Genomic DNA, 27,412 nt, shown 5'->3' on the forward strand with positions numbered 1-27,412 from the left:
ATCCTGCCTAGGAGCTGCTGGGGGAGCCTTTGCAAAGACATGCTCTGTTTGTTCTACTTTGATTAAAAAGCTTTTTGTAAAAAAAAAAAAAGATGGAACTTCTGAGGATTTTTGTTTGGTTTTTTTTTTTTTTACTATGCCAAATTTATCTTGATTCCTTATCTTAGAATTCTCTCCTTGTAAAGGCAGTGCTGTAGGAAGTTTCCTGGGCATTGAGTCAGGAGGATGGAGGTCATTTGTGTGATTGCTGAGACACATGTGATCTTTGAGTGAATATGCATTTCTTATGTATTTACTTTTCCAAGCGCCTCTTGATGGTTTTTTAAATTAAAATAAACCCTTTGCCCTGAGGGAAAGCTGAACTCTATTCATAGCATTTTTTTAAGTAGGTTAAAAATTGCCCAATGCTTACATGGGGCTTTAAAATTCAAAAGTGCATTATTTGTGTCTGTGAAGAGGCAAAACCCCCCTGAGCTGATCCCGTGGGAGCAGATGGGGGTAGCAGCTGTGGCTGTGTCACCCTGGGCCTTGGGGACAGTGGGAGCCCTGGCACCCAGGCTCCCCAGGGACACTTGGCACTGGTGGGACCCACACCAGGGACCCCCACGGGGGCTTCCCTGGGGTTCTGCTGGGAGCAGGATCCTGGCTGAGTTTCCAGGATGGAGTTGGCCAAGACCATTGGTGGAGCAGCACCGGGCAGGAGAGATGGGCACACGGGGCACTCCATGCCAGGCTTTCCATGGCCTTGGCTTGGTGCTCCTGGCCTTGTTTTGGTGCTCCTGGCCTCAGTTTGGTGCTCCTGGCCTTGTTTTGGTGCTCCTGGCCTTGGCTTGGTGCTCCTGGCCTTGTTTTGGTGTTCCTGGTCTCAGTTTGGTGCTCCTGGCGTTGTTTGGTGCTCCTGGCCTTGTTTTGGTGCTCCTGGCCTCAGTTTGGTGCTCCTGGCCTTGTTTTGGTGCTCCTGGCCTTGTCTTGGTGCTCCTGGCCTTGTTTTGGTGTTCCTGGTCTCAGTTTGGTGCTCCTGGCGTTGTTTTGGTGCTCCTGGCCTTGTTTTGGTGCTCCTGGCCTCAGTTTGGTGCTCCTGGCCTTGTTTTGGTGCTCCTGGCCTTGGCTTGGTGCTCCTGGCCTTGTTTTGGTGTTCCTGGTCTCAGTTTGGTGCTCCTGGCGTTGTTTTGGTGCTCCTGGCCTCAGTTTGGTGCTCCTGGCCTTGTTTTGGTGCTCCTGGCCTCAGTTTGGTGCTCCTGGCCTTGTTTTGGTGGTCCTGGCCTTGTTTTGGTGCTCCTGGCCTTGTTTTGGTGGTCCTGGCCTCAGTTTGGTGCTCCTGGCCTTGTTTTGGTGGTCCTGGCCTTGTTTTGGTGGTCCTGGCCTTGTTTTGGTGCTCCTGGCCTCAGTTTGGTGCTCCTGGCCTTGTTTTGGTGCTCCTGGCCTCGGTTTAGTGCTCCTGGCCTTGTTTTGGTGCTCCTGGTCTCAGTTTGGTGCTCCTGGCCTTGTTTTGGTGCTCCTGGTCTCAGTTTGGTGCTCCTGGCCTCAGTTTGTTGCTCCTGGTCTCAGTTTGGTGCTCCTGGCCTTGTTTTGGTGCTCCTGGCCTCAGTTTGTTGCTCCTGGTCTCAGTTTGGTGCTCCTGGCCTCAGTTTGGTGTTCTTGGTCTCAGTTTGGTGCTCCTGGTCTCAGTTTGGTGCTCCTGGCCTTGTTTTGGTGCTCCTGGCCTTGGCTTGGTGCTCCTGATCTCAGTTTGGTGCTCCTGGTCTCAGTTTGGTGTTCTTGGTCTCAGTTTGTTGCTCCTGGCCTCAGTTTGGTGCTCCTGGCCTCAGTTTGGTGCTCCTGGCCCAGCTCAGAGCTGTCACCATTGGGGTCTCAGTGGTGTGCCTGAGCCCACATCCCTCTGGCCTGGAGGTGGCTGTGCAGGTGACTGCAGGTGGCTGCAGGTGACTGCAGGTGGCTGTGGCTGTAACTGCCAGCCAAGAGCTGGGTGGGCAGGTGGCTGTGGGATGATGATGCTGGCCATTGTGGGGAGGAGGGTCCCTGGGTCCTCGTGTCTGTGCCTGGCTGTCACTGCTGTCACTGAGCACCCCGGGCTGCTGTGCCTGGTGTCCTGGCACGCTCCAAGCCACCCTGCCCCATCCTTGCTCGGGGTGGAGGATTCCCTTTTCTTTCTCTCGTCCCATGGCAGTGAGTCTGGCCTGCCCTACACCCCTGCAGGTGTGTCCTGAGCTGGAAATAGCAAATAAAACAGGGTGTGATGGTGTCCCCACACAGCTGAGCTGGCACGAGCTGGAACTGTCTTCAGTTTCCTTCAGTTACTGCTTTTTTGTCTTTTTCCATAGATCCCAAGACAGCCACAGAGACAGACACAGAGATCTGTGCAGAGTGGGAGATCAAGACCATTACTAGTGCACTGAAAACGTACCTGAGGTAAGGAGAAAAGCCTCACCTGGCTTCAGGAGGGGTTTGGTGCTGGCCTGGGATTTTACTGCCTGTTATTGCAGACCCTTAACAGCAGCACTTTTACAGAAACAGAGCAGAAACAGCTCTTAGGGAATTTATTCTGGCTTTTCCCTGGCTTTCCAGTATGTTTGAATAGGATCTGGGGAACACACTCAGCTCTGACAGATGCACATATTATACAGACATGATTTCAGAAGCTCATGCTTGCATCCCCCACCTTGATTTAAGCTTTTCCCTGAGCTTTTCCCAGTGGACTTCCACCTTCTGAGCGTGTGGCAGAAGGGCAGGGCAGTGCTGTGTAAGGGCAGGGGCTGAAGAGCTTTACCAGACCTGCTGCTGGGCTTTATTGTAGTTCTGATTCCTGGCTGTCAGGCAAGCCAGTATCATCCTGGGGATCTTCCCAACAGGATTGGGTGTTGGCAGCCAGCAGCATCTCATCATCCACAGCGTGCTCCTACCTGTTGTGACCGCAGCTCCTTGCTCTCAGTGACTGTTGTGTGCTGGGCTGTGTTTGAGAGAGTGAGGGAGCACGAGAGAGAGCCTAAATCCAATTAGGGTGATAAGTGTAATTAGCCTGGTGGATCTCAGCCTAGAAAATCACACAATTTTGCATGATTGGCAACCTTTGCTCTAGAGTCTGAACTGTTGGCTAAGCAAAGAGGAATGTGGGCAGCACCAGTGTGTCCCTCTGAAGGGATGCAGCAGTGGGAGGGGACAATGGGAATGGGGATTGGGAAAGTTTTACAGCTAGGCTTGTTTATCTTTTTAATTATTTTCAAGCTTACTTGTAAATCATGGGCTCAGTAATGCACTGAAGCTGTGTTACTGAAGGAATGCTAAAATTAAAGATTAATTTAGTGGTGAATAAATCAAAGGTCCTTGCATAGATCTTACTCCTTCTGATGGGGGAATTAATTAGAGTTGGTGTTGCTTAATTCTGCCCTTTTCAAAATGGAGCTGAGTTTCTTGCAGGGACAAAGCTTCCTTACTGTGGATTGTGTTCCTCAGATGTGTTTTGTGCCTGTTTCCTTTTTATCTTCCAGAATGCTCCCAGGGCCCCTCATGATGTACCAGTTTCAAAGGAGCTTCATCAAAGCAGCGAGTGAGTTTGTTGGTGTTCGTGGCCCCGCTCCCATGGATTGCCAGTGGCTGCGATCCCCCCTGCCCTGCTGCCTCCCCAGCACGCTCCTTCCCCTGCAGCTGTGTCCTGCTGGGGCTGGGGCTGGGGCAGGTGCTGCTGGGGGGTGACCAGAGCAGGAGGGAGCGCTGGCTGGGACCACTGGCTGCTGTTGAAGTGCCCCGTGCTGTTTGAGGGGCTCACTGCTGCTTCACGTGTCTGGGCCGTGTTTCCTTCACTGCCCAGGGGAAGGGGCTTTGCTGGGAGCAGGGGATTTTCTGTTGGCAGCTGTGCAGCCTGTGGATGTGGGAGTGGGATGTCAGGAGGGCTCCATGGCCCATGGCCATGGCAGTGCTGGGCTCCTCTAGCAGCTCCCACTTAGCACCGTGGACCCAAGCAGCCTGTGGGGCTCCAGATGCTCCAGCCTGGCCTGCACTGGGCACGCTGAACACGGGGATGTGCCCATGTTCCCATCCCTGGAATCGCTCTGGCTGCAGCCAGCCCTGCCCTGCTCACCATGCTGTTCACGTGGATCTGCTCTCAGCTCACTGCAGTATCTGCACTGGGTGTGGGATGGAGCAGCTCCCTGGGATGTCTGTCAGGGACAGCGTTAGTCCTCTTCCCATAACAGCCCCCTAACGTGGAGATAAATCATCTTCTATTCCCCATGCAGAACTAGAGAATCAGGAGTCCAGGGTGTCGGAGATCCACAGCCTCGTTCATCGGCTCCCGGAGAAAAACAGGCAGATGCTGCACTTGCTCATGAACCATTTGGCAAAGTACGTTTATGACTGATGTGTTTTTCTCTCCTTTTTCCATTTCCTCTGAAAGTTAATAGTGGTGGAAAAGTTTCCTTGTGTGTGTGTGGTGTTGAGTCATTTCTGGTTGGCAACTGGAAACGCGCGTGTGAGCGAACCGAGGGCCGAGAGAGCGAGGGGGGATGAGGGAGGGAGGGAGGGATGAGGGACAGGAGCTTCCCAACCAGCCCCAGCCCCGCAGCAGCACCAGGAGCCCATTCACTCCTGGGAACCTTGTGTTGCTTCTGATGGCCTGGAATGGGCTTGGCTACCCAGGCTGTGCAGGGGGCAGAGTGCAGGTGAAGCTCCTCACGTGGTTTCAGAGCAAACCTGCCACTGAAGGACTAAAAGTAATTTCTTTGCACAACAAATGACTACTCTGGGGCGTATTTTATGCCATTATGCACCCTGATGAATCAATATTTTTGTGTTACCTTGAAACTTTGCAAGGGCGAAGGAACGGGATAATTTTTTTTTCTTTTGGTTGTAGAGCTGACCTGTAATTTCCCATCTTCTTCCTGCTCCTGCAGGTTCCCATGGAAACCTTTGATTAGTATTTTAGAAGTGAAAGCATCATCAGGTGTTTGTGGCAGCCTCAAGGCTGCAGGGTTGGACCTGCCCTTGCTGTTTGCAGCAGTGCTGCAGGAGCAGCAGGGCTGAGGCAGGACTGGGAAACCTGGGGAATGACTTAATTGGGATAACTGCTTAGGAGGAGGTCTGGAAGAATCCAAGTTATCTGTTTAAAAGAAAAAAATAACAAATGATACTTGAAATAGGCTTAAACACAACTCCAGATGCTTTCTTGTCTCCTGGGCTTGTGTCTGCTCCGTGGGGTCCCTGGCAAGGCTGTTAGAAACCAAATTGCTGGTTTAGGTGTTGGTTTCAAACCTTCTGCATTTACAGCCTGAAGCCAAGGCCCCGTGGTTCCAGGTGCACCCATCAGCCAGATGGGATTGCCCAGAGAAGCTGTGGCTGCCCCTGCATCCCTGGAAGTGTCTGAGGCCAGGTTGGACGGGGCTTGGGGTACCCTGGGATAGTGGGAGGTGTCCCTGCCCATGGCAAGGAGTGGAACTAGGGGAGATTTAAGTTCCCTTCCCACCCAAAGATTCTGTGATTTTCTATGTGCAGGGAATCTGTAATTGCTTCAGTGTTTTCCATCTAAAGGAAAAATCAGGTGATGGAGTAGAGATGTGGAGTCAGGTTTACAGTGGGGTTTGTGCTGCTTTAGTGGGGAAGGAATTCAAACAAAACAAACTGTGTGTGTGGTGGTGTGTGCTATTTTGGGAAGAGAAACAGCTCATAGTGTTATTTAATAGGAAAAAAATTATCTCAGAGAAGTGCAGGAAGCTGGGGAGCGAGAGCCTGCTGAGCTCTCCAGCCCTGGTGCCATTCCTGGGGGATCCTGGGCTGCAGAGGCACAGCCAGCCCCAGGGATGGGCTCACAGCATCCCCCTGGGGCTGGTCCTGCAGCCCCTGCTCTGATCCAGGTTCAATGCCCTGATTGAGGAGCAGTGCCCTGATTGAGGAGCAGTGCCTTGATCCAGGTTCATTGTCCTGATCCAGGTTCATTGTCCTGATCCAGGTTCATTGTCCTGATCCAGGAGCAGTGCCCTGACTGAGGAGCATTGCCCTGATCCAGGTTCAATGCCCTGATCCAGGAGCAGTGCCCTGATCCAGGTTCATTGCCGTGATCCAGGTTCATTGCCCTGATCCAGGTTCAATGCCCTGATCCAGGTTCAATGCCCTGATCCAGGTTCATTGCCCTGATCCAGGTTCAATGCCCTGATCCAGGTTCAATGCCCTGATCCAGGTTCATTGCCCTGATCCAGGTTCATTGCCCTGATCCAGGAGCATTGCCCTGATCCAGGTTCATTGCCCTGATCCAGGTTCAATGCCCTGATCCAGGTTCATTGCCCTGATCCAGGTTCATTGCCCTGATCCAGGTTTATTGTCCTGATCCAGGAGCAGTGCCCTGATCCAGGTTTATTGTCCTGATCCAGGAGCAGTGCCCTGATCCAGGTTCAATGCCCTCATCCAGGTTCATTGCCCTAATCCAGGTTTATTGTCCTGATCCAGGAGCAGTGCCCTGATCCAGGAGCAGTGCCCTGATCCAGGTTCAATGCCCTGATCCAGGTTCATTGCCCTGATCCAGGTTCAATGCCCTGATCCAGGTTCATTGCCCTGATCCAGGTTCATTGCCCTGATCCAGGTTCAATGCCCTGATCCAGGTTCAATGCCCTGATCCAGGAGCAGTGCCCTGATCCAGGAACAGTGCCCTGATCCAGGAGTGCCCATGGGGCAGCCAGGGCCAGGGCTTGTGTCCATTGCTCTCTAAAAGAGCTGCTTGAGGCTGCAGTGCCGTTGAGCCAGATTAAAGACAAGAATGGAGAGAAACCTTCACATCTGCTGCAGATGTTTGGAGGGAGGGGCTGAGCTGCAGAAGGGACAGGCCTGGCTGCCCCGAGGGGATGCTCCAGACGGGTGGGACCAGCTGGGTCAGGTGCTGCTGAGAGCAGGGCAGCCAACAGGGCACCCACAGCCAACAGGGGCAAGGCCAAGGGCCTCTGGCTGCCCCTGCCAAGCTGGGCTGCACTGCTTGGAGGGGTTTGTCTCATCTCTTTCTGTCTGGGTTTTTTTATTTTAAGTAACGTATGAATAATCAAGATTTGCATGTTTATCAGATGAGCTAAAAAAATACTTCTCACAGTCTTGCTGCAGAGAGTTCTGACACTAAAACCAGAACTTGGGCTGAGTCGGTCAAGTAAAGAAAGAGCCTGTCTTGGGTGGTTTCTGACTTCTGTGTTTTTGGGGTGTACATGCTCTGCTGCACTGATGAGGGATGTGGAGCTCCTCATGTGATGAAGTTGCAGTTTTTATTAACAGTAATAAGACTGGTAAGAAAGCTGAAATGTTCAAAAATAGCAATTAGTAACCCCAGTATCAGGCAGGATAAGTGCCTTGGAGGTGGTTCAGCAGTGCCCTTCCCCATGTGGTGGGTCCCATGGCACCTGGGGCCACAGAATTGGGGTGCAGCGAGAGGGGCCACAGAGCAGGGAGAGGACAAATCTCAGGAACAGGCACAGACAGGGTAGAGGGTGAGGAGCATTTTGACAGAAAACTATTTTGGTTTCTGCCTCTTACTGCATCTCCAAGCCCATTTGTGCTGCCTTCTGCCTCATGTCCACATGTCCAGGCAGTTGTTCACTGTGGCCCAGAGAGCAGGAGCTGTCCCCATTCCTGCCCCTTTTAGCCTTCCAGCCTGAACCAGTCTGGGATTCTGTGATTAAACCAATTTGTTTTAATGCCAAATAAGTCAAAGTGAGACAAGGTGCCTGTGCTGCTGTCGGGGTGGTGGTTGCTGTGCCAGGACTGCTGCTGGAGTGGAGCTGGTTGCAGAAAATTGCCATTTTTGTTAGTGGAGCTGCAATATCATCCCCGTCTCCTTCTTCTTTTGTAGTGTACTTTCTCACCCAGGAGTCAATGCTGTGGAGGTGCAGAGCAGGGGGATTTCACTCTGATTATATTTCAAGCATTTAGGGAATTATTTTTCAAGCATGGCCATAATTTGACACCTGAGCTTTGCTTTGTTCTTGTGGCAGCGAGTCCGGGTTCTCCAGCACAGATGGTGCCAGGCTCATAGCCCTTCTGTGGGGCTCCCAGACCCTTCTGTGGGCTGGCATCGCTGCCACTGCCCCACACAACCCCTGATCCACGCACCCACTGCTCTTGTGCCAAGCTCAGGCCCACGGAGGAGGCTGCAGCCGAGCGGAGTGTACGTGTATTTAGCAGAATTAATTATCTCTAATCACTCCCAGCCGTGGCCTGGCCAACACCGGCTGGTTCCCTTTGGTTTTGCTGCGGCGGTGTTTTCTAGTTTACGTGTTTTAACCAAGATGACAGCGATTGTTATCTCCTGCACAAATCGTTTGCTGTTTATCAGGGCCATGGTTTCCATGGGCTCTGCAGGGCAGCTGCTCATGGGGATCCAGCAAAGCCCTCGCCGGGGCAGGGGCCGGACACGGAGCCTGGCGCGTTCCGGAGGGCTCTGCTCAACCAGGGATTGCTGGCAAAGGAGGAGAAGAAGAAATTCCTGCAGGTCTTCTGCCTAAAAATACAGCCGGGGCTCATTCTGCTCGGCGCGGGGCGGCTCCGCGCCGTGCCCGGGGCTGCGCTGCCCTGCAGGGCTCTGCTCCCGAGCTCACCACGGTGCCTCTGTGCCCAGCAGCTCCAGGACCCCGCGGGGCACCTGTGCAGGCCCAGGGGTGGCAGCTCCCCCAGGAATGTGCTTTTCCTTGGGTTGTTTTGCCGGGTTCCCCCGAAGGTGCAGCTGGCAAGGAGGCTCACGCCTCTTGGCACAGCAGGTCTGATTTCATCCCCGTGGCAGCTGTTTATGCTGCTGTCTGGTAACTATTCATTTGCTTGATTTATGTATTGCTTCCAGTAAGTCATTCTTGTCCAGGACATTCTGGAAATTTCCACTAGCCACTGAGGCCTCTGAGATGCCCCGCTCTCGTGTGCTGCTCACCTGATTTGGCTGCCAGAAGCAAACGGGGAGCTGTCTCTGAGCTGGTGTGGCTGGGCCAGGCAATGATCCTCCTTGCTGCCTTTGGGAATGCCATTTTTATGCCCAGTGCCTGTTTCTGCTCCTTTTGGGTCGTGGCAGTGCTGGATCCAGGTAAAGCCCTGGAGTTCAAGTGACCCAAAGCATCTGGGTGCTCCTATGGGGAGTAAAAAGGAGGTGACGTGGAAGGAGACTCCCTGTAGGCACATGCTGCCTTGCAGGACAGGGACAATCCTGCCTGGGGCTTGGCTGTCCTGAGTCAGGTTCATGCTGTGCTCTTTTACCCATTTTCCTTTGTCCCTAGTTGGAATGAGTTGGGCTTTAAGGTCCCTTCCAACCCAACCCATTCTGTTCCATGATTCTATGATTTGTGCTCTGGAGCTGGAGGTACCAGAGCCTTGTGGGGATCAGCAGCACCTCTGGTTTCCCCTTTGCTCTCCTCTCCCTCAGGTGTTTTGGTGGAGGAGCCGGTGATGCTTCCGCAGAGGCGAGGCAGCCCTGCAGGACTCTGTGCCTGCCCTTGCCAGCTCTGCCTCCCTCTCACTCCTCTGCTTTTGTTTTTAATATGAGGTTCTGCAGAATTACAAACCACCACAAAAAGCCCTGTAGGTGTTCGCTGGGTTTTTTTGGGCTTGGCTTCCTGTAATGTGTAAATTAGCAAAAGGTTTTGTTCTGCTTCTGCAAATGAACTTTTAACCCCCTCTGTCTGGATTGTCCCTGGAGCAGCTGTGTGGGTGCTGGTAGCTTTTCCTTCCATGCTTCTCTAAAAGCTCCTTATATTTCATGCAGGCTCTCCAGTTTTTAGCTGGAGAGGAATGTGCCCTGGAGCCTGCAGTCCCTTGTTAGGTTCTTTTGCACCCACATCCTGCACAAGACTCGAGTGTGGAGATAGGATAATGGGGGCTTGGACTAAAGCTGGCATCACCAACCTGGCATGGTGATTCAGCAGCTCGTAACAAAGCACCTGCTGGGTTTGCTGTGGAGTTCCTGTGGTTGAACATCTCTGCTGAGCTCCTCCTGGATCTCCAGGAGCAGCACCAGGCATTTTGCATTTCTCAAGTGCGAATTCTTGTGGGCTTGTGTCTGAACTTGGTGTTGTTGGGTAGAGGTTGATGATAGCACATCATTTTTTAATTGTTTATCACAGTGAAACTGAAACTGGGTATGGAAAGAGATTGAATTGAGAGTGAGCAAGAGATTTCCAATAACTGATTGGAGTCTCCCTGGTGGCGTCTGCGCTGTCCCCGCAGACAGAGTGGGATGGAGATGTCTTCATGAGCACATGCCTTGATGAATAGACCCAGCACTTACCAAACTCAGATGGAGAGATTTTAGTCAGACAGTCTTTCAGCAGAAGAAGGGAGACTGGAAATCACCATTGCCAAGATATCTTTGAGCTGCAGTTTTTGCCAGGATGCTTGAGTGATCCCTGGCCTGCAGAATCACAGAAAGGTTGGGGTTGGGAGGGACATTTAAAGGCCATCTCGTTCCAACCCATGTGTGTGCCAGGGAGCTCAGAACTGAGGGAGTGAGGGTTGTTTCCAGCCATTGAGCAAAACCTAGTCCCACTGGCGAAGGCAGAGAAGCGTTCTTCCTGCTGTTGTTCACATCATTAATTCTGAAAGCTCCTTATTCCTATATTGCCTTTCTTCCAACACTGTCTTCTAGGAATTCAGTATTTTGTAGGGATGAGCTCCAACCTTGCATTTGTGACGTGAATGTGCTCCAAAACACCTCTAAGGGAAAAAAAAAAGGTCAACCCCCCTCTGTTGCTCTTCCCTATGGCTGCTGCACTTGTGTGAAGGTGCAGGTGTGCACCGGGCACCTCCTGCACGTGGCCCTGTGACCTGGCTCTGGCTTGGAATGGCTCCCTGTGGGGATGTGGGAGCTGCACTTGCTCACCCCAGTGCTGTTGCTGCTGTTGCTCTCTGGGAGCCCGTTTACTTTGGCTGTTTTCCATGCAGCAGGTTGCAGACTCCGGCGCGGCGCTTGCTGCGGCGGCAGATCTTTCAAAGGGTTCCTTGTTAAGCCAGACCTGCTGCGTCGGGTTCTCCTTGCCCTGCTGCCCATGGGGCGTTGTTATTGCACTGTGACAGCACCAGTGAGGTCTGGTTTTGGAGGAAAACCTGCCGGTGCAGCAGGGCTTTGCCGAGGCTCTGGAGCTGGCACGGGGGTGCCAGTCGCACGGTTTGCAGCCATGGCAGGCCCTGTTCCAGCCCCATCCCCAGGGGTGTTTGAGTGTGAGGCCCCTTTGCTGGCTGTGTTTGTGCAGGTGGAAACCTTGGTGACATTTCACATCAGCTCTGGCCGTGGTTTTTTCACCAGGGTGTCTGTGGAAACGCTCAGTGCTGCCGTGCCAGGCACAGGGAATTGCCAGCCTGTGCCACTCAGCCCTGGGCTGAGGGTTGGTGAGCAGGGCTGCGGTCACTCTGAGATCCCCCCTCAAGCTCAGCTTGCCCAAAGCTGCAGAGGATGGCTTTGGAAACCCCTCTGGCTCAGGCTGGGAAGCCTGAACCACAGCAGCGTTGAGCTCCCTGCGTGTTTCCCTGCAAGTCGCAGCACGTTTGGTATTCATGCTGATCTGGCTCACTGATATTGAACCTCACATTTGGCCCCGGTGTCTTCTCAGTGCAACATGAGCCCTTTTTTTTTCCCTGGGAGTGAACCCAAGCATCCAGCTGTGGCCAGATCCACCCAGGAGAAGAAACGAGTCTTGTTGGAGCAAGTCAGAGCGCCCGGAATCAGTGCAGGCACAGGTTTGGTCCCAGCTGAGCAGGGAACCCGAGAGCAGCAAGGGTTTTGCATTCAGCAAGTTTCCCCGTGTCTTCACTGGGAGGATTTGTCATTCCCTGGGGATCCATCCTCCTTCTGGATCCCCTGGCCTCCATGTGCATTCCTGGGGCTTGGCTCTCCTCTGGAGCAGTGGGGCTGGGGGAGCTGTGAGCCCACGGCCTGGCTGCAGGCAGCGGGGTTTGTCCACATTCCCCACGTTCCCAGTGTGCCTGAGTGAGCCCAGTTTGCTCCTGCTGCTCTGGACTCTGGCCCTTGCAGTGCTCCGTGCATCCAGAGCAGCCTGGGGAAGGCAGGCATGTCCAGAGCCTGGATAAACAGGCAGGATGAAGGGATGGTGGTGCAATGTGGGAGTGTGGCGTTTCTGTGCGTGTGTACTCCGGCTTGGGAATCATGCAACCTTTAAAGTTGGAAAAACCCACTAAGATCATCGTCTCCAGCCATTCCCCCAGCACTGCCAAGGCCACCACTAGCCCATGTCCCCAGGTGCCACATCCACGTGGCTTTTGAACACAAGATGAAGTGGAGCTGGTTGTGCTCCCTGCTTCTCCATGGCTGTCTGCCAGCAGCCACTGCAGACCAGTGTCCCTGTCAGCTCCTCCCATGCACATGTGCCTTTTAGGAAGGATTTAGGAATGTGGGATTGACTGATGTAGCTGCCTGGCACACCAGTGGGTGCTGCTGCAGCTGGAATTGCATCACTGGTTTCACCAGCTCTGTGCTGTGTGCCAGTCACAACATTCCTGCAATAAACACCTGCTGCATTCCCATTCCCGAGGCTGGGAAACCCACCATGGGTTTGAGTGGGAAGTGAGTCATCCCCAGGGAGCTGCAGGGCTGCCATCTCTGGGGACAGGCTCCACCAGCCCCAGGGAGAGGGGGGAAGCTGGGTGGTGGCCAGCCCAGCCTTGTGGTGGCCAGCCCAGCCCCTCTTCCCTCTCCACCTCTGCGCTCATCAGCCACAGCCCAATTAAACTCCATAACGTGCAGGGATGAGTTAAATGCACCCAGGAACGTTTCCCAGAACTCATTAGATTGTATCTGACAAATGCCCCCAGTCGTGTGTGCTCAGGCTGCCGTGTCTGTCTGTCCGTCTGTTCCCAGAGAGGTCCAGGTTAACGGGCTGGGACTGGGGGCTGCTGTCTGATAAACACCCCCAGTTGTGTGTGTGTGTCTGTCTGTCCATTCCCAGAGAGGTCCAGGTTAACGGGCTGGGACTGGGGGCTGCTGTCTGATAAACACCCCCAGTTGTGTGTGTCTGTCTGTCTGTCCATTCCCAGAGAGGTCCAGGTTAACGGGCTGGGAGTGGGGGCTGCCAGGGCAGGGGCTGTGGGGTCCCAGCCCCTTTCTGGAGCCTGCCCCGAGACAGAAGGGAGCTGTGGAAGGGCCCTGGAGCACGAGGCTGATGAGGAGCAGCTGGGGGAGCTGGGAAGGGGCTCAGCCTGGAGAAAAGGAGGCTCAGGGGGGCCCTTCTGGCTCTGCACAGCTCCTGACAGGAGGTTGGAGGCAAGTGAGTGGGAGTCAGCCTCTTTTCCTGGGTAACAAGTGAACAGAACAAGAGGAAATGTCCTCAAGTTGCAGAAGGGGAGGTTGAGATGGGATATTAGGGAAAATTCCTTCCTTGAAAGGGTTGTCCAGCCCTGTCACAGGCTGCCCAGGGAAGTGGTGGAGTCACCATTGCTGGAGGGATTTAAAACTGTGTAGCTGTGGCACCTGAGGATATTGCTTAGTGCTGGCCTTGGCAGTGCTGGGGGAACAGTTGGGCTCAAGGATCCTGGAGGGTTTCCCCACCTAAATGATTCCATGATTCTTTGCACATACTTTTGTGGGAACAAGGCTGGTGGCTCTGGTGCCACAGGTACCTCTCCACCCACTGTGCTGCCTCTACTCCCTCTGCTTTTTACTTTCCCTGTATGTCCAGAGTCAAAGGTGTTTAATTTCTATCAGACTACCCAGAGCAGCCTAAATAATTTTGGGGATTGCTGGCCTCTGTGTGGTTGGCTTTTCATGTTAAACAGAAGCTCTACAGGTGGTGGCAGACAGGGGATGGATTTTTACCTGTAGCAAGAGGAATGAGCTGCATTATTTTCTATCCTAGGAGGATTTGCTAGGCCAGCCACAACAAGCACTTTGATTGCAAATGTTTGTCCCAGGCATGGAAATAGAAATGCTCCCAGACTTTCCTTTTGTTCCCTTTGGATGGTTGTTTGCTCAGTGATGTTGTTCCGAATCAGGGAAGATATTTGAACTAATAATGACACTTTTGGCTGAGATTCAGATACATGCATTCTGTATATAAAATATGTGTTTATATACAAAATAAACACACAGTAGTTTATACATGTATAAATTACATATATAAAATACATGTAGGAAGTAATTCCAGACACGGGAGGCAGGAGTTCTGTGGGAGCAGAGCCAGGAGCCCCTGTGGCACCCACTGGAGCTCCGACCACACTGGAATATTTACTGTTCCCTGCTTCCCCTGCACTGAACCTTGGCTACCAATTACCCCGTATTAAATTGTGTTTGGTCATGGCAGTGATTATACAGTATCCAGGCAACCTGGACATAATCTAATTTAACACCCAACATGGATTTACTCCGCTGCTGCTCTCCTTTGTTTTGCTGGAAGGGAGTGAGAAGTGAGCGGTGTCCAGGGACACCCTGGGAATGGCCTGGGGGCTCCTGGCCTGGGCTGTCCCCAGGGCATGGCAGGGCTCGGTCCCAGTGACCCCAGCTGGGTGCTGCCAGTGTCCAGCACGCTGCTGGGGCAGCACCAAGCGGGTCAGGTGTTCCTGGAGCTGCTGGGGCAGCACCAAGCGGGTCAGGTGTTCCTGGAGCTGCTGGCTGGTGAGGCAGTGCTGAGCACAGCCCTTCCCCTGGCCAGGGGGCTCTGCCTGTCCCACACCCCCAGGCTGATCCCCCCCTGATCCCCGTGGGAAGCACCGTGTGCTGCCAGGAGAAGGACCAGCCTGGGGTCCCAAAGCCACTGGCAGCCTGGCCCACTGTGAGCAGGAGTGAAGTGAAGAGGTTCTGCACATTCCTCCGTTAGTTGTTGCTTTCTCCTGTGCTGGAAGTGGGGAGCAGAAAAAGGACCCATAGAAATGAGTGGTGGTGCAGTTCTCTCAGAGTGCATCAAGGGCCGGAAAGAAACAGCAGGTTAAAAGGAAAATACAGTGAATGCTTGGAAAACTTCTAAAGAGCATCTCAGGAATGGCACTGACAGTCCCTGCCGAGCAGCCCCGGCATTAAGCCCACTTTGGGCTGAGAACACCCATCTTTAGAAACTGCGGCGTTATTTCCTAGTACAAAGGATGATGAAGAGGTATAATTTAGAGTGAATTATCCTGTGGGTAATGGATGGGGAATTTGAAGGATGTGAAAGGTGAATCATGTTTTGGAGCACGGCTGTGGTGACCTGGTACAGGGATGGCTATTGCTGGAAAAGTACCCGGGGTGCAGAGCAGGAGCTCGTGTGGCCCTGGGGTTTATTCCAGAAAGGAGGCAGATTGCACAGCTGCAGACCAGCTCCCACGCTCCCAGAGGCAAAGCAGAGTACACTGGGGAGGGTGTGGTGGTGGTGGGGGCGAGGGCCAGCACCCTGTGGGTGAGTGGGCAGTCCCTGGGCAGGCCCGTGGCTGGTGCTGCGGGACCATGTCCTGCCTGGAAAGCCATTAATAGCCCAGTCTGAAATAATTGCCAGGACCACGCTCAGCTGCCTCCCTGTAATGAGCTGATGACAGTGCAATTTATTAGAGTGATGTAGGACATGGTAACGGTAATGAGAAATGGAGGCACCTAATTTTGCGCGACTTAGATCAATTCAGTTGTTTTTTTATAAATGAACACTGTTTTACTAACCACAGAAGATCATTAAAATTATTATTTTATTAATGCTTTTGAAAGCCATTTGGACTGCAGCTGCGTTTTTTCCATATCCAATTAGGAGCATGTGAATGTGTGTCTGAAATGCAGTTTTGCAATGCAAAAATGTCATTGGGATTTGTGAGTGATGTGGGTGGGAGCGGGGGGTGGGTTTGAATCCCCAGACAAGCATTATTTAGTAGATATTGTTTCTTATCACACTTGTTCTGCCTTTCTTGCTGCTCCATGAGGTTGTGACTCCCTAAGGAGAGTTTGTTTCCCCTCCCAGCTCGGCGGTGCTGGCATGGCCATGAGCAGCTTGGCGAGCTCTTGGCCGTGGTGAGGATGAGGATGGGGATGGGGATGGGGATGGGGATGGGGAGAGGCTCTGTGCGAGCCCAGAGGTGGGGATGGCCAGCCTGGCTGGGTGGCAGTGTCACCTCTGGTGAGGCTGTCACCTCTGTGGCAGAGCCCACCTGCCCCAGGGGTTTGCTGACACCGGAGATTCCCACAAATATTCAGAGCTTCCTGGCAGTGGGGGGAGTTACGGGTAGGAGGGACATCCCGCCAGCTCCCGAGGGCTTTGGCCAGGACCTCCCCACTCTGAGCTTGGATCCCAAGCACAGACTCAGCCCAGGGAACAGCTCTGCCTGTTCCCCGGGGATGAAATGTGCACCAGCCTGAGGCTACCTGCCCAGGCAGTGAGGAGGGCTGGTGTTGCTGCTGGGGGGAGCTAAGCCAGCAGCCCTGAGTCCCTGAGCCCCCTTTGTGATGAGGCCCCTGTCTGCTGCCTGAGGAGCTGTGTGTAGGGGTGAGTTCTTTGCTGGCTCAGGTGAGATTTGGGTGGAAGAGGATGGAAAGCATTTTTTCTTTTTAGCCAGCCTGGGCTTGCAGTGTGCTGAAATAAGCTGAGCTTGCACACGAATGTCTTGACCCCAAGATCAGTGGTAGAAACTCACAATAAATTTTAGGGTCAGTCCAGCAAGTGAGTCTGAGCCTCACCGTGTGCTGGCCTGCTGCATTTGTCCAGGGAGACAGGAGAGAAAGCAAAGACACTAAAACTCCCTCAGGCTACAGCTGTGTGAGCACACAGCCTGGAGCCACCACATTTCCTGGTTGAAGAGGTCAGGAGCAAACCACAAGAAAGACTCCTGGGGCCGCAGGGCTGCACTGCAGGTCACGGGCACACAGGTGTGTCCCAGCAGTGCCAGGGGGCACACAGGTGTGACTCAGCAGTGCCAAGGGGGCACACAGGTGTCCCTATGTGTCCCAGCAGTGCCAGGGGGCACACAGGTGTGACTCAGCAGTGCCAGGGGGCACACAGGTGTGACTCAGCAGTGCCAAGGGGGCACACTGGTGTCCCTATGTGTCCCAGCAATGCCCAAGGGGCACACAGGTGAGCTTGTGTGACTCAGCAGTGCCAGGGGGCACACAGGTGTCCCCGTGTGTCCCAGCAGTGCCAGGGGGCACACAGGTGTCCCCGTGTGTCCCAGCAGTGCCAGGGGGCACACAGCTGTCCCCGTGTGTCCCAGCAGTGCCAGGGGGCACACAGGTGTCCCCGTGTGTCCCAGCAGTGCCCAGGGTGCCCAGTGAGCTCTGTCCTTCCTGGAGAGCTGAGCACCTGCAGCCCAGCGTGGCCGAGGGGCACCTGCCTGTGTCCCTGTTGCTGTGTCCCTCGGGGTGAGGCAGAGCAGAGGATGTGTCCCTTTAGGGCTGCTGGGGCTCTGTGCCTCTAGGGCCAGGTGCCAGCTGGAGCTGCTCCAGGGTAACCCCTCAAACACCATAAGCCAGCTGCCACATCCTCAGCCTGAGCTGCTTCACTTTGCCGAGCTGGTCTGTGCCCTCTTGTGAGCTGAAAGAGATGGAGGTGGTGAGGAGGAAGGCTTGGGTGTCCCTGGATCCCATCTTGTGGGGGTCCCCGTGCCAGGGAGAAGGGAACACATGGGGATCTGGGGGCAAAGCCCCATCTTGGCCTCCCAGCCAGCCTGGCTGGGCCGGATGGGGCTGACCTCTGGTGCTGGAATGGCTGGGAAGGAATTGGCCTTTGGAACATATGAGGTCACTCACTGAGTTGGAGAGCAGCATGTGTCAGAGGTCCAACAATTTGTTTTCAGAAGGGTTTTAAGCATTAATGATTCAAGATGTTTTCCTGGGAGTGGTTTGCAGCATGAGGCTCAGTGGCTGGCGTGGGGTTGAGGTTTTGAGGGATTAGTCAATTCATGGAGGCTGAAAGGTCCCCAGGAACACAACAGTTAAATTTGTACTTTTCCACATGGCTGAGCCTTCAAGGAGCTCACCAGGAGCGTGAAAAATGTAAACAGCCTTGTAAGCCTTGTGCCAGCCACGAGGCAGGGAAGGCAGGGAGGGGGTTCCCTGTGGATTAGTTCCATCACCTACTTCATTTTCTTTCTCTTTTTTTCCCAGAGTTGCAGATAATCACAAGCAGAACCTGATGACTGTTGCTAATCTGGGTGTGGTGTTTGGGCCGACGCTGCTTCGACCTCAAGAGGAAACAGTGGCTGCCATTATGGACATCAAATTCCAGAACATTGTGATTGAAATTTTAATAGAGAACCATGAGAAGGTAATGGCTTCCCTTGCTTCTTTCATGTCAGTGGTTTATGGAAAGGAATTGGTCTCTCTGCCCCTGGCAGCCCCTCTCCCAGGCCCCCCTCTCTCCCCATGGCCACCATGGTGGGGCTGTGCTGGGGAGGGGGCAGCTGGCACCTCGTTCTTGGGCTGTGGCTACCAGTGCTGCTGGTAGCCAGCCTTGTTTATGGTCATCCCAGTGTGAGTCAGCATGGCTGTGTGTCCATCACAGAAATTCCCTTTCTCCCCCCTTCCCACTGTTTAATGGGAATTTGTCCTTGGTGTCACAGTGAGAGGCACACCTCGGCTGGCTCCTGCTTTGCTGACTAAATCCAGGTTTATCCACAGTGTTGCTCTGAATCCTGGTGTGTTTGTGTTTGTTTGCCATGGGTGTTGGGCTCTGTCAGTGGAGCAGTGGTGCCTCGGTGGGGCCGAGGTACTGGCCATCCCTCCCTGGCTGCATGTGCTAAAAAATACCATTTTCTTCTAAATGCAGCCAGTTCCCTGATTATGATCTTTTGTTAGTCTGGTTTGGATTGGAAAGGAGTAATGGATTTGGGCAGCAGTGAAGGCAGAAGTAGAATCCAGCTTGCCCTGGCTGGGGTGCCATCGTGGCTCTAAGTCCACATCCAGTTCTGTCTTGAGTGCCAACACGTGCTTTTCCTGCTGGGAAAGTCTGGCCTTGCCAGTTTTCTGTCTGGCAGGGGCAGGTGGAGCAGGAAAGACCCTGAGGAATGGGTTTAATGGACTCTCAGCAACGGAGAGAGACTTTGAGAGAGCTGGTCTGGAGGGGTCACCGCCCTTCTCTGAGCCTGTGGGGTCTAGAAAAGGAGCAGCCCATAACCAAGGATCAGCAACCAGCAAGGCTGCTGCCCTTTGGGTTCGTGCAGTTTTAAAATTTCATCCCCTTGAGAAAAATGCGATTACTCAGTTTTCTGACAGCTGTAGCTGGAAGTTGCAAAGACTTTCCCAAGCTGGTCTGCAGCCGTGGGAGCGTGGGCGCCGGGGTCACGCAGTGCGGGGCTCGGGGGGGGGACACTGCTGCTCTGCCTGGGCTGCTCAGCATCACCTGCACCCCCAGAAAGCCAGCAGAGTGCCAGAGAGTCAGGGCTCTTCACAGCTTGCAGTGTGCATCTTGGGTGAAAAAAAAAAGAGGAGTGCAGCCAGGGTGGGAACGTGGGATTTAGGAATCTGTCCCCAAAAACGTTGCCCTGTTGAGCGCATGTCTTCCTCAGAGGCTGCGCCGTGGAGCGGTGCAGCCCAGGCAGGTGGGCAGCCGTCCTGTTCCACGGGGTGATGCCAAAGAACAACTTGTTTATTGTTTTTAACAGATATTTAACACGGTGCCAGAGGCTCCGGCGTCGAACTCGCAGCTGCTGTTATCCCGCAAGAAGAGCACGGAGTCGAAGCCTCCCTCGTGCAGCGAGCGGCCGCTGACGCTCTTCCACACGCCCCAGCCCAACGAGAAGCGTGAGTGCAGTGCCCTCCCAGCCCTCCAGCTTTGCCCCAGTCGTGCCTAACACGCTGTCATTCCCCATGCAGCTTTCCTGCTGTCAGTGGAAGGGATGATTCCGTAACGGCGTCAGGCTTCGGTTTCCTCCGCTGTCGCCTTGGTGGGGAGTGGAATCTCTCCTGGCATCCGAGCCCTTAGCCGGGGCTCGACACGAGGCTGCTTTAGCACGGGATAAAGTGCTGCTGTCCCCTCCCCACCTGACGGGCCCCTGCGTGTCCCCTTCTCATGTTGCTGGGCCCGTCATCGCTCCATCAGCTGCCGGGACGCGGGTGCCACACCTGTGGCAAGGGCAGCTACCACAGGGTGGCCCTTGCGGGATGCCCGCGGGCACTTCGCCTTTTACAGACAGGAAAACTCGGCCAGGAGGGTCGGCATTTTCCTGAGGATTATGTACCGTGGCAGTTGAAAAATGTCGGAGCTCATCTTTCCATTTCTGTCACTAATTGATGCTCCAGATATTTGGGTGAAAGAGCCAAGGCCCCAGCCCTGCTCATGGGGTGGCAGAAGTGTGTCTGCTCAGGCTGTTGTTTCATGTTACAGAGTAAAGCCCATTCCCAGCTCTCTGGTTCTTCCTGCCCACGTGCTCCTGGAGCCAGGCAGCTGCACACAGGGAGCTCTCCCAGTTTGGTAAAAAGAGCAGGAGAATCTCCTGGTGAGCAGGACAAGCACAAGTGGAGCAAGGAGCAGGGGAGGGCTGGGGATAGCCAGCTCCCCAGGGTGCACAGAGTGGTTGCTGTGGACTTTGCTGACTCTCAAAACATGTGGGTTTGTCTGATTGAGTTACTGTTAACTACCAGGCGCTCTCCTTTCGGAGGGAGCCGGAAAGATCCGCGTGGGTTTGAGGAAGCAGTGGTGGCCCCAGAGCGTGCTCTGGAAATGGTGTGGGACGACTCTCGGTGAAGCCTCAAATATCAAACGCCGCTTTTGAAAACTTTCAGCCCCAGTAATTTATTTGCTGCTAACTAAGCAGTGGCTTGTCAGCCTCCAGGCTCTCTGGGCTCCGTGTGCCATCCTCCCCGTGCCTGGGAGAGGAGCTGAGCTCATTTCTTCATTTCTGCATTTATTTATTCCCAGCTGAAGCAACATTTTCTTGGTGTTCTTCCTGACAGTCTATAACCTCCTGTGTCTTTGGGAAGCCACTACTGTTTTATTTGCCTTCCCTGCTGCACATCACGAGAAATATGTGAGGTTCCCTTTCTTCTTCTTTTCTTCTTCCTTTCCTTTCTTACTGGTCTGCAGACAGAGCAAGGCTCTGAAGTCAGGGTGAAGCACAAGGCAGCGGCTCAAGCCCAACTGAGCACCACAAAAATCGAAAGTTGAAATTGAAGCTAGAAATGTTCTAAATGGGAGCAGGGTGCACATTTCTGAAGACTGGGAGCAGTCTGACATAAAAAGAAGTGGAGTGGGATGGTGGATTTTCCATCACTTGAAATCTGTTCACTGAAGTCTAATATCTTTCTAATGTTTTCTAGCATTCATGATACCAAGCTGTGTCTAAGTCAAAAATTATAATATTCAACACACAGGGAAGAGATTAGATAATTGTGATTAATCTGTGATTATAGTGATTGTTTTGTTGTTAAACATTTACTTTTTTGTCCACATCTGACCCAGGGAGCAGCTCTTGTGACACAAGTGTCACCAACACAGCAAACACCATTTTGTTCCTTATCAGTTCTTTTGTCATCCCCTCTCTGGTCCCTGGGGTCACTGTCACCAAAGTGCCCTGGATCAGTTATCAGGGTTCCTGGGGACAAGGGCTCTGGGGAGGCTCCAGTGGCTCTGCCTGCCTGACTTCCCACTAGAGATAGGAAGTTTGGGTAAGGGGTGAAAAGCTCTTTCCTCTGCGTGCTGGAAATGCTCTTGAGCTGATGGGCAGCTCTGCTCTTGTAGCTGTAAGACCAAATCAAATCTTCCAGTGAAGAATCCTTCACATGAGCTCTCAAAAGCATGAAGCAAAGTACAGTTTCAGCCTTTTAAAGAGGAGGAAATAAAATTAAGCAGGAGTTTCAGATTCTGCCATTCATCTCCTGAGCTGAGGCACTTCCAGTTCTGTGGCTGACAGGAGCTCCAGCTCGCTCTTGGACGTGGCTGCTGTGGAGATTAGAGGGACAATCCACGCTGAGCTGCCCAGCTTATGGAGCTTATTCCCAGCCTTCAGCCTTGGGCAGAAGATGTTTGCAAATAATGAGCTGGTGTCCACACTCCGGGGGCTCAGGTCAGCTCCTCAGGGCCTTGGGGCTGCCAGGCTCAGCACAGGCAGTCCTTGGACTTGGCCAGCTGTGTACAGGTGGCCTCTCATGGCCTGCCTAAAACTTGCTCTGGCAGATGCAAAACCAGAGGGATTTGGGGGTTTTAGGTACTTAGCTTAATTTCTTTATTTTTTCATCTGCTGGCTATCTGCCTGTCAGTGTTTGTGGAGGTCAGTACTCTGCTTTTCTTCACTTTTCCCTCTTTGTCTTCTGCATGGATCATCTTTTTCATCCCAAGGCGCTGGTGCCCTGAGGGTTGAACTTTCACAGAGCTGGGGACAGAGAAATGTCCGTGCTGCTTGTTCCCATGGTGGCTCAGTGCAGATGAAGATTAATGAAATCCAGTTTCAGGAACACGTTGACGTGTATCAGCATCACACATGCTTGGCTCATCTCTGGAAGATAAGCTCAACCTGAGCTAAACCAAGCCCTGTCCTGCTGCCCTGCAGGTGCTGATTCTGTCCAGGCACCTGGGAAATGCAGCAGCTCCAGAGAAGGAGCAGGACAAGGAGCCTTGGACTCTGCTCTGGGCACCCACAGTCCTTTGGCTGATGTGGCATTTCCCTTTGGAGCGGTGGCAGAGCTGCACCAGCACCCCAGGCAATGCTCCTGCCAGGCTGTTTTGCAGGCAGTTCCCTTCTGCTGTGTGCTCAGGATTAACCTTTCACACAACCCAGGAGTTCCTCTTGCACTCTTTTACCCCCCTTTATATGTGCACAGGATACAAATTAATATTGCACATTCTCCTCACTCAAAAAGAGGTGGAATTTAAAGGGATTGAGAGCAAGGATTCCCTGTCACTACATGCTTTTGGATTTTAGTTTGACCATGTTATTGTGCACTGGAAAAATAATTTTGGAAAGAAATATCCTTGCAGTAGGACTCCATGTTTTCCAGCTGGTGCCTGTCTTTCAGCAAAGCAGCATCCCAGAAGCAGCAGCTCTCTGCCCAGGGCTGCTCTTGTGCCATCAGCGTTGCTAATTGCTTCTCACAACTGCAATTACTGCTCCAATGGCAAAGGCATCTCCTGGAAATGAGTTAATGGGATTTTGGGTGGCCTGGCAGAGCTGAGGAGGGGGCCTGGGCTGTGGTGGCTCTTTGAGATGCACAGTGTTGTCAGTGCTCACTGCTGGAGTTACACAAACAATGGGAGATCTCTCAGCAGACGTGAAGGAGGGAAATGGGGACCTTGGAGAAGCCCTGGCCTGTCAGCAGAGCAGGGGCAGCACTCCCCCAGCACTGGGCCATGCCCAGCACATCCCCTTCCTGACCTGATCCAAAGGCAAACTTCTGCTCCACTGCTGCAGAGCTGAGCCAAAACAGAGCAGAGACCCATCCTTTCCCCCCTTCAGAACTGACTAGGAAAGAGAAACAGCAGCTGGTGTCAAATATGAGGCTGAAGCAACTTCAGCTGGGTGATCTGCCCTGTGTTCCTGGTCTAAGGTGTTGTCCTACTCTGTCACCCAAACACTCTGTCCCTTGGGAGCTGATTTCAGTCACACAAATCCATTCCTGTACATAGCTTACATTTCCATTTCTTTCAGGTTGTGGCATTTTGGAATATTTTACATTCCTTCAGGAATGTAAAATATTAACACCTTAAGAAAAGTGTGTATTTTCCTACTAAAAATGGCATTCTTTTAAATGTATCAGCATCTGAAACCCAAAAGAGCCGACGAGTACCTGGTATTTCTTGTGGTTTAATGTATAATGTGTCTGTAACTAGCTGAGCTCTGGGGAGATGTCCCTGTTTGCACTGGCACAGGGTTTCCTGGGAATGCTCAATGCCCTCACAGCCATTTGCTCTTCACTTTGTCTGCAGTGGCAGCTGATGATTCTTGGGCTTTGGTGTTTTTTAGAGGAGAACAGGAACAGCATCATCAACTCGAGCCTGGAATCCGTCGTCTCTTCAAATGTGAACAGCTTCCTCAACTCCAACAGTGCTCCCCAGCCCAGCCTGAACTCGAGTGATCTTGAACTGGAAGTAATTAAGCCCAACAGGCCGAATTCCCTGTAAGTACAATGGTAATTAGTGTTTTATAGATTCTCCTTCCTTAATCCTTTATTGGGATGGTTTGTTATTCTCAACTTCAGCAGTCTGCTGAAGAATACGATTTCACATTTTAGTTTTTAATGGGCACCAAACATTTGCCTCCATTTGTAACTCGGTCTAAGCAGTGGAATTAGTTACTGTGGGCTACATCTGCCATGGGTTCCAGCTCTGATGGTTTTGCCCATGTGGGATATTTTTGAGCAGAACTCCCCAGTGCTGCCCGGCCCATCTGGTGATAACTCCAACACGCACAAAGGACTTTTCTTCTGAGTTCAATCCTGTGACTGTTGTCAGTACAGTTGATCTCCGGCCAAATCTATGCTGTTGCTTCTGCTATTGCTTCCTTCATCTGGAAAGTTCAAGGGAAAAAATAGTGACCTTAGCAATGCCTCCCTGGGGACGGCCGGGTTATTTCTGAAGTCCCTGAACTTGCCGCGGTGGAGCCCTGGCGATGGCGGCTCTGCTGGGGGAATTTCCTTCCTGCCAGGCCTGGCCAGCCCACAGCATTTTCCCACAGAAGCTCCCCTCCCCACCACGTGAGGATCTGCTCAGATCTCCAGGAGATGAAACCCATTTCCCCGGAGCTCCGGGCACGCCCTGCGCATCCCCGGGATGGGCGGCAGGGACACTGTCCTTGTCACCCCTCCCAGTGCAGGACACCGTCCTTGTCACCCCTCCCAGTGCAGGACACCGTCCTTGTCACCCCTCCCAGAGTGGGGACACCGTCCTTGTCACCCCTTCCAGTGCAGGGACACCGTCCTTGTCACCCCTCCCAGTGCAGGACACCGTCCTTGTCACCCCTCCCAGTGCAGGACACCGTCCTTGTCACCCCTCCCAGAGTGGGGACACCGTCCTTGTCACCCCTTCCAGAGCAGGACACCGTCCTTGTGACCCCTCCCAGTGCAGGGACACCGTCCTTGTCACCCCTCCCAGAGCAGGACACCGTCCTTGTCACCCCTTCCAGTGCAGGGACACCGTCCTTGTCACCCCTTCCAGTGCAGGGACACCATCCTTGTCACCCCTCCCAGTGCAGGACACCGTCCTTGTGACCCCTCCCAGAGCAGGGACACTGTCCTTGTCGCCCCTCCCAGTGCAGGACACTGTCCTTGTGACCCCTCCCAGAGCAGGGACACTGTCCTTGTCATCCCTCCCAGTGCAGGGACACCATCCTTGTGACCCCTCCCAGAGCAGGGACACCGTCCTTGTCACCCCTCCCAGTGCAGGGACACCGTCCTTGTCACCCCTCCCAGAGCAGGGACACCGTCCTTGTCACCCCTCCCAGTGCAGGACACCGTCCTTGTCACCCCTCCCAGTGCAGGACACCGTCCTTGTGACCCCTCCCAGTGCAGGGACACCGTCCTTGTCACCCCTCCCAGAGCAGGACACCGTCCTTGTCACCCCTTCCAGTGCAGGGACACCGTCCTTGTCACCCCTTCCAGTGCAGGGACACCATCCTTGTCACCCCTCCCAGTGCAGGGACACCGTCCTTGTCACCCCTCCCAGTGCAGGGACACCATCCTTGTCACCCCTCCCAGTGCAGGACACCGTCCTTGTGACCCCTCCCAGAGCAGGGACACTGTCCTTGTCGCCCCTCCCAGTGCAGGACACTGTCCTTGTGACCCCTCCCAGTGCAGGGACACCGTCCTTGTCACCCCTCCCAGAGCAGGGACACCGTCCTTGTCACCCCTCCCAGAGCAGGGACACCGTCCTTGTCACCCCTCCCAGTGCAGGGACACCGTCCTTGTCACCCCTTCCAGTGCAGGGACACCGTCCTTGTCACCCCTCCCAGAGCAGGGACACCGTCCTTGTCACCCCTCCCAGAGCAGGGACACTGTCCCTTCCAGTGCAGGACACCGTCCTTGTCACTCCTCCCAGTGCAGGACACCGTCCTTGTCACCCCTCCCAGTGCAGGGACATCGTCCTTGTGACCCCTCCCAGTGCAGGACACCGTCCTTGTCACCCCTCCCAGAGCAGGGACACTGTCCCTTCCAGTGCAGGACACCGTCCTTGTCACTCCTCCCAGTGCAGGACACTGTCCTTGTCACCCCTCCTAGTGCAGGGACATCGTCCTTGTGACCCCTCCCAGTGCAGGACACCATCCTTGTCACCCCTCCCAGAGTGGGGACACCATCCTTGTCACCCCTCCCACAGCCTCAGACACTCCCAGTCCCCACACACCTGAAGCACCCCCGTGCCCTGGGGGCAGGCAGGCCATGCCAGGGTAGCTGGGTGCCAGTGGGGCCGGGCATGGCCGGTGCTGTGGACGTGGTGAGCTGTTGCCTTGGCTGGGTTGGGTTTGGGGTTTGGGGTTTGAGGAGCAGCTCTCACTCTGGTATTCAGGATGGCTCCAGGCCCTGCTGGGCTCTCCCAGGCAGGAAGGTAAGTGTGGAACAGACACAGGCTTCATCCAGCTTCACCATCTGCTCTGCTTCCATCATCCTCCTCCTGCCACTATCCGCTGAGCTGCAGCAGCCCCACAGCAGCCTCTCCTCGGTGTGCCCGGGAGCAGGGTCAGGATGCCCAGCCCAGGAGAGCCATGGGGGCAGGACAGACCACCCAAAGGTAGGACACCTCCAAATCAAGGCTGTGCTGTACATATGGTGCATACAGAGTAAAGATGCTTCTCTCTCTCGTGCCTGGTTGAAGCTCTGGAGTCAGTCACATCCCATTCCCCAACAGGATGGCTTTAGTTTATCCTTCAAGGGGGAAAAAAATGGTGTGCCTTATCACAGAATGAGGTTTGTGAGCCGGTCCTTACAAGGACTGGTTGCCAAATTCACAGTTTTTCAGATTCTCAGAGTTGCCTCTTCCTAACGATTTCTTTCTTAACGGGAGTTACAGAGGAATTCAGCAGAATAACTCGGTTAAAGCTGTGTGAGGCTCTGGGGAGCGGGGGCACCGTGCTGTTCCCGAGGGATTAGGTGAGCGGGCTGGCACTGAACCAGGTGCTTGTGCCAGTTACAGAGCCTTTAGTCCTGCCAGGTGGAACAGGGCTGAGCAGGACAGCACTGGCAGCTCGTGCCCCTGACAGTGCTGGTGGCATTTGGTGCTTTTCCACAAGTCGAGCACCTGCAGGATCATACAGGGTTTTGGTCTATGTTGAGCTTCAATTTGAAATATGGATCCTGAGGGGGCTAGTGCCACAGGGCAAATATTCTCTGTGACCCCAAATATTTAAATCAAATATCTTTAATTCAATCTTTCAATGAGAAATTAAGCAGATAACTGGATTTTATTCTAAGTGTGTGAGGCTGTCACTCCTGCTTGCCCAGGAGTGGTTTTGAGAGCTCTGTAGGGTTCTGCCCTTGGTGGGATGGGGTTTGCAGTGGTGAGGATGAGGAGGGTGAGGAGGGCTGCCAGCAGTGGGTCTGTCCCCAGCCCTGCCCTGTGGCTGCAGGCTGGGCTGGGGCAGGGTGTGAATGGTGCCAGTG

The 27,412-nt window shown here is 53.7% G+C and overlaps 1 protein-coding gene across 2 annotated transcripts in view; it reads left to right on the forward strand.

Moving 5' to 3' along the window:
* Positions 1–27,412, forward strand: part of ARHGAP26 (Rho GTPase activating protein 26) — a 106,957-nt gene that overhangs the window by 59,454 nt on the left and 20,091 nt on the right. For both annotated transcript variants that reach the window (XM_053956944.1, XM_053956945.1), the window contains exons 15-20: positions 2,322–2,409; positions 3,486–3,544; positions 4,233–4,338; positions 17,999–18,158; positions 19,495–19,633; positions 23,788–23,941. In XM_053956944.1, coding sequence (XP_053812919.1) covers positions 2,322–2,409; positions 3,486–3,544; positions 4,233–4,338; positions 17,999–18,158; positions 19,495–19,633; positions 23,788–23,941 — 706 coding nt within the window. The remainder of the gene's footprint in view (positions 1–2,321; positions 2,410–3,485; positions 3,545–4,232; positions 4,339–17,998; positions 18,159–19,494; positions 19,634–23,787; positions 23,942–27,412) is intronic.

The sequence above is a fragment of the Vidua chalybeata genome, chromosome 15 (genome assembly GCF_026979565.1).
Source record: "Vidua chalybeata isolate OUT-0048 chromosome 15, bVidCha1 merged haplotype, whole genome shotgun sequence".
Taxonomy (NCBI): domain Eukaryota; kingdom Metazoa; phylum Chordata; class Aves; order Passeriformes; family Viduidae; genus Vidua; species Vidua chalybeata.